Source organism: Lampetra planeri, unplaced genomic scaffold (genome assembly GCF_965212315.1).
Source record: "Lampetra planeri unplaced genomic scaffold, kcLamPlan1.2.h2 scaffold_2182, whole genome shotgun sequence".
In the NCBI taxonomy this organism is placed as follows: domain Eukaryota; kingdom Metazoa; phylum Chordata; class Hyperoartia; order Petromyzontiformes; family Petromyzontidae; genus Lampetra; species Lampetra planeri.
Window position 1 is genome coordinate 1,952 of NW_027614950.1, and position 5,549 is coordinate 7,500.

Below are 5,549 nucleotides of genomic sequence, written 5' to 3' on the forward strand. Positions count from 1 at the left end.
GTGTGTGTGTGTGTACTAGCTGTGCGTGATGTGTGTACTAGCTGTGTGTGTACTAGCTGTGTGTGTGTACTAGCTGTGTGTGTGTACTAGCTGTGTGTGCTGTGTGTACTGTGTGTGTGTGTACTAGCTGTGTGTGTGTACTAGCTGTGTGTGCTGTGCGTGCTGTGTGTGTGTGTGTGCTGTGTGTGTGTGTGTACTGTGTGTGTGTGTGCTGTGTGTGTGTGTGTACTGTGTGTGTGTGTACTAGCTGTGTGTGTGTACTAGCTGTGTGTGCTGTGCGTGCTGTGTGTGTGTGTGTGCTGTGTGTGTGTGTGTGCTGTGTGTGTGTGTGCTGTGTGTGTGTGTGTACTGTGTGTGTGTGTACTAGCTGTGTGTGCTGTGTGTACTAGCTGTGTGTGTGTGTGTGCTGTGTGTGCTGTGTGTGTGTGTGTGTACTAGCTGTGTGTGTACTAGCTGTGTGTGTGTACTAGCTGTGTGTGTGTACTAGCTGTGTGTGTGTACTAGCTGTGTGTGTGTACTAGCTGTGTGTGTGTACTAGCTGTGTGTGTGTGTACTAGCTGTGCGTGCTGTGTGTGCTGTGTGTGTACTAGCTGTGTGTGTGTGTGTACTAGCTGTGTGTGTACTAGCTGTACGTGCTGTGTGTGCTGTGTGTGTGTGTATACTAGCTGTGTGTGTGTATACTAGCTGTGTGTGTGTGTACTAGCTGTGTGTGTGTACTAGCTGTGCGTGCTGTGTGTGTGCTGTGTGTGTGTGTATACTAGCTGTGTGTGTATGTACTAGCTGTGTGTGTGTACTAGCTGTGTGTGATGTGTGTGCTGTGTGTGTACTAGCTGTGTGTGTGTGTGTACTAGCTGTGTGTGTACTAGCTGTGTGTGCTGTGCGTGCTGTGTGTGTGCTGTGCGTGCAGGACAAGTTCTCGCTGGAGCCCTACATGGAGCGCCAGGCGGACCTCAACGCCGAGATGCGCGCCATCCTCGTCGACTGGATGGTGGAGGTGCAGGTGAGCGCCCGTCACCCTGACACGGCCACCGTCACCCTGACACGGCCACCGAGACCCTGACACGGCCACCGTCACCCTGACACGGCCACCGTCACCCTGACACGGCCACCGTCACCCTGACACGGCCACCGTCACCCTGACACGGCCACCGACACCCTGACACGGCCACCGTCACCCTGACACGGCCACCGACACCCTGACACGGCCACCGTGAGGCTGACACGGCCACCGTCACCCTGACACGGCCACCGTGAGGCTGACACGGCCACCGTCACCCTGACACGGCCACCGACACCCTGACACGGCCACCGACACCCTGACACGGCCACCGACACCCTGACACGGCCACCGACACCCTGACACGGCCACCGACACCCTGACACGGCCACGTCACCCTGACACGGCCATCGTGAGGCTGACACGGCCACCGACACCCTGACACGGCCACCGACACCCTGACACGGCCACCGACACCCTGACACGGCCACCGACACCCTGACACGGCCACCGACACCCTGACACGGCCACCGTCACCCTGACACGGCCATCGTGAGGCTGACACGGCCACCGTCACCCTGACACGGCCACCGTCACCCTGACACGGCCACCGTCACCCTGACACGGCCACCGTCACCCTGACACGGCCACCGTCACCCTGACACGGCCACCGTCACCCTTACACGGCCATCGTGAGGCTGACACGGCCACCGTCACCCTGACACTGCCACCGTCACCCTGACACGGCCTTCGTCACCCTGACACGGCCACCTTCACCCTGACACGGCCACCATGAGGCTGACACGGCCACCGTCACCCTGACACTGCCACCGTCACCCTGACACGGCCACCGACACCCTGACACGGCCACCGTCACCCTGACACGGCCACCGTCACCCTGACACGGCCACCGTCACCCTGACACGGCCACCGTCACCCTGACACGGTCATCGTGAGGCTGACACGGCCACCGTCACCCTGACACTGCCACCGTCACCCTGACACGGCCTTCGTCACCCTGACACGGCCACCGACACCCTGACACGGCCACCGTGAGGCTGACACGGCCACCGTCACCCTGACACGGCCACCGACACCCTGACACGGCCACCGTCACCCTGACACGGCCTTCGTCACCCTGACACGGCCACCGACACCCTGACACGGCCACCGTGAGGCTGACACGGCCACCGTCACCCTGACACGGCCACCGTCACCCTGACACGGCCACCGACACCCTGACACGGCCACCGACACCCTGACACGGCCACCGACACCCTGACACGGCCACCGACACCCTGACACGGCCACCGACACCCTGACACGGCCACGTCACCCTGACACGGCCATCGTGAGGCTGACACGGCCACCGACACCCTGACACGGCCACCGACACCCTGACACGGCCACCGACACCCTGACACGGCCACCGACACCCTGACACGGCCACCGACACCCTGACACGGCCACCGACACCCTGACACGGCCACCGTCACCCTGACACGGCCATCGTGAGGCTGACACGGCCACCGTCACCCTGACACGGCCACCGTCACCCTGACACGGCCACCGTCACCTTGACACGGCCACCGTCACCCTGACACGGCCACCGTCACCCTGACACGGCCACCGTCACCCTGACACGGCCACCGTCACCCTTACACGGCCATCGTGAGGCTGACACGGCCACCGTCACCCTGACACTGCCACCGTCACCCTGACACGGCCTTCGTCACCCTGACACGGCCACCTTCACCCTGACACGGCCACCATGAGGCTGACACGGCCACCGTCACCCTGACACTGCCACCGTCACCCTGACACGGCCACCGACACCCTGACACGGCCACCGTCACCCTGACACGGCCACCGTCACCCTGACACGGCCACCGTCACCCTGACACGGCCACCGTCACCCTGACACGGTCATCGTGAGGCTGACACGGCCACCGTCACCCTGACACTGCCACCGTCACCCTGACACGGCCTTCGTCACCCTGACACGGCCACCGACACCCTGACACGGCCACCGTGAGGCTGACACGGCCACCGTCACCCTGACACGGCCACCGACACCCTGACACGGCCACCGTCACCCTGACACGGCCTTCGTCACCCTGACACGGCCACCGACACCCTGACACGGCCACCGTGAGGCTGACACGGCCACCGTCACCCTGACACGGCCTTCATGAGGCTGAACAAGTAAACATCTTAAAGCGAATATGTGACTATGTGACTAAGTGAATAAGTGAATATGTGACTGAGTGCAAACAGGAAATCCGAGAAAAGACGGCAAAATATTGCAGATAAAAATCACCGTACACCTACACTGTGTGCAAAAATCGCCAGTGGGATGCAAGTCAAACAACCAACAACAACAACCACAAGACAACTTAGATTAATGCCATCAGTCTAACTCTGTACTACTACAACAAACATGGCCAAAGCAATACACTTTTCGAAATCACCAAAATAAAGCCATGAAAGCTGACATGGCCACCGTGACCCTCCCCGTGACACCACCGTGACCCCCCACGCGTGACCCCCACGCGCGACCCCCACGCGCGACCCCCACGCGCGACCCCCACGCGCGACCCCCACGCGACCCTCCACGCGACCCCCACGCGACCCCCCACGCGACCCCCCCACGCGACCCCCCCACGCGACCCCCCACGCGACCCCCCACGCGACCCCCCCACGCGACCCCCCCACGCGACCCCCCACGCGACCCCCCACGCGACCCCCCACGCGACCCCCCACGCGACCCCCCACGCGACCCCCCACGCGACCCCCCACGCGACCCCCCACGCGACCCCCCACGCGACCCCCCACGCGACCCCCCACGCGACCCCCCACGCGACCCCCCCACGCGACCCCCCCACGCGACCCCCCACGCGACCCCCCCACGCGACCCCCCACGCGACCCCCACGCGACCCCCCACGCGACCCCCCACGCGACCTCCACGTGACCCCCACCACGCGACCCCCCCCCCTTGTGCGGTGCAGGAGAACTTCCAGCTGAACCACGAGACGCTGTACCTCGCCGTCAAGCTGGTGGACCACTTCCTGAGTGCGGCGCCGGTGCCCCGAGAGAACCTGCAGCTGGTGGGGGCCACCTGCGTCTTCATCGCCGCCAAGTTCGACGTGAGGCCACTCACTCACTCACTCACACGCTGACACGCTCACTCACACACACACTCACTCACACGCTCACTCACACACTCACTCGCTCGCTCGCTCGCTCACTCACTCACACACTCACTCACTCATTCACACGCTGACACGCTCACTCACACACACACACACTCACTCGCTCACTCACTCACACTCACTCGCTTACTCACTCACACTCACTCGCTCACTCGCTCACACACTCACTCGCTCACTTGCTCACTCGCTCACTCACTCACACACTCACTCGCTCACTCACTCACACACTCACTCACACACTGACAGACTCACTGACAAACTCACTCACTCGCTCATTCACACACTGACACACTCACTGACACACACTCACTCACTCACTGACACACTCACTCACTTCCTGAGTGCGGCGCCGGTGCCCCCGAGAGAACCTGCAAATGGTGGGGGCCACCTGCGTCTTCATCGCCGCCAAGTTCGACGTGAGGCCACTCACTCACTCACACGCTGACACGCTGACACGCTCACTCACTCACTCACTCGCACACTCACTCACTCACACACTCACTCACACACTCACTCACTCGCTCACTCACTCACTCACTCGCTCACTCGCTCACTCACTCACTCGCTCACTCACTCACTCACTGACACACTCACTCACTTCCTGAGTGCGGCGCCGGTGCCCCGAGAGAACCTGCAACTGGTGGGGGCCACCTGCGTCTTCATCGCCGCCAAGTTCGACGTGAGGCTCACACACTCACACACTCACTCACACGCTGACACGCTCACTCACTCACTGGCACACTCGCACACTCACTCACACGCTGACACGCTCACACACTCACTGGCACACTCGCACACTCACTCACTCGCTCACCTCACTCACTCGCACACTGACTCACTCATACACTCACTGACACACTGACTCACTCATACACTCACTGACACACTCACACGCTCACTCGCTCACTCACTCACACAAGCATACACTCACACACTCACTCACTCACACACTCACACACTCACTCACACACTCACTCACTCACTCACACACTCACTCGCACACTCACTGACACACTCACTCACTCGCTCACTCACTCACTCACTCACACGCTGACACGCTCACTCACTCACACACTGACACACACTCGCTCACACACACTCGCTCACACTCACACACTCACACACACACTCACACACTCGCACACTCACTCACACACCCACACACACTCACACACTCACACACACACTCACACACACTCACACACACACTCACTCACACACTCACTTGCACACTCACTGACACACTCACTCACTCACTCGCTCGCTCACTCACTCACACGCTGACACGCTCACTCACTCACTCACACACTGACACACACTCGCTCACACACACTCGCTC

The 5,549-nt window shown here is 61.5% G+C and overlaps 1 protein-coding gene across 1 annotated transcript in view; it reads left to right on the forward strand.

Moving 5' to 3' along the window:
- Positions 1 to 907: 907 nt before the first annotated feature.
- Positions 908 to 5,549, forward strand: part of LOC144740466 (G2/mitotic-specific cyclin-B3-like) — a gene marked incomplete at its 5' end in the record, with an annotated part of 10,575 nt that continues 5,933 nt past the window's right edge. The window contains 2 exon segments of the mRNA XM_078623312.1: positions 908 to 1,000; positions 4,007 to 4,144. Coding sequence (XP_078479438.1) covers positions 908 to 1,000; positions 4,007 to 4,144 — 231 coding nt within the window.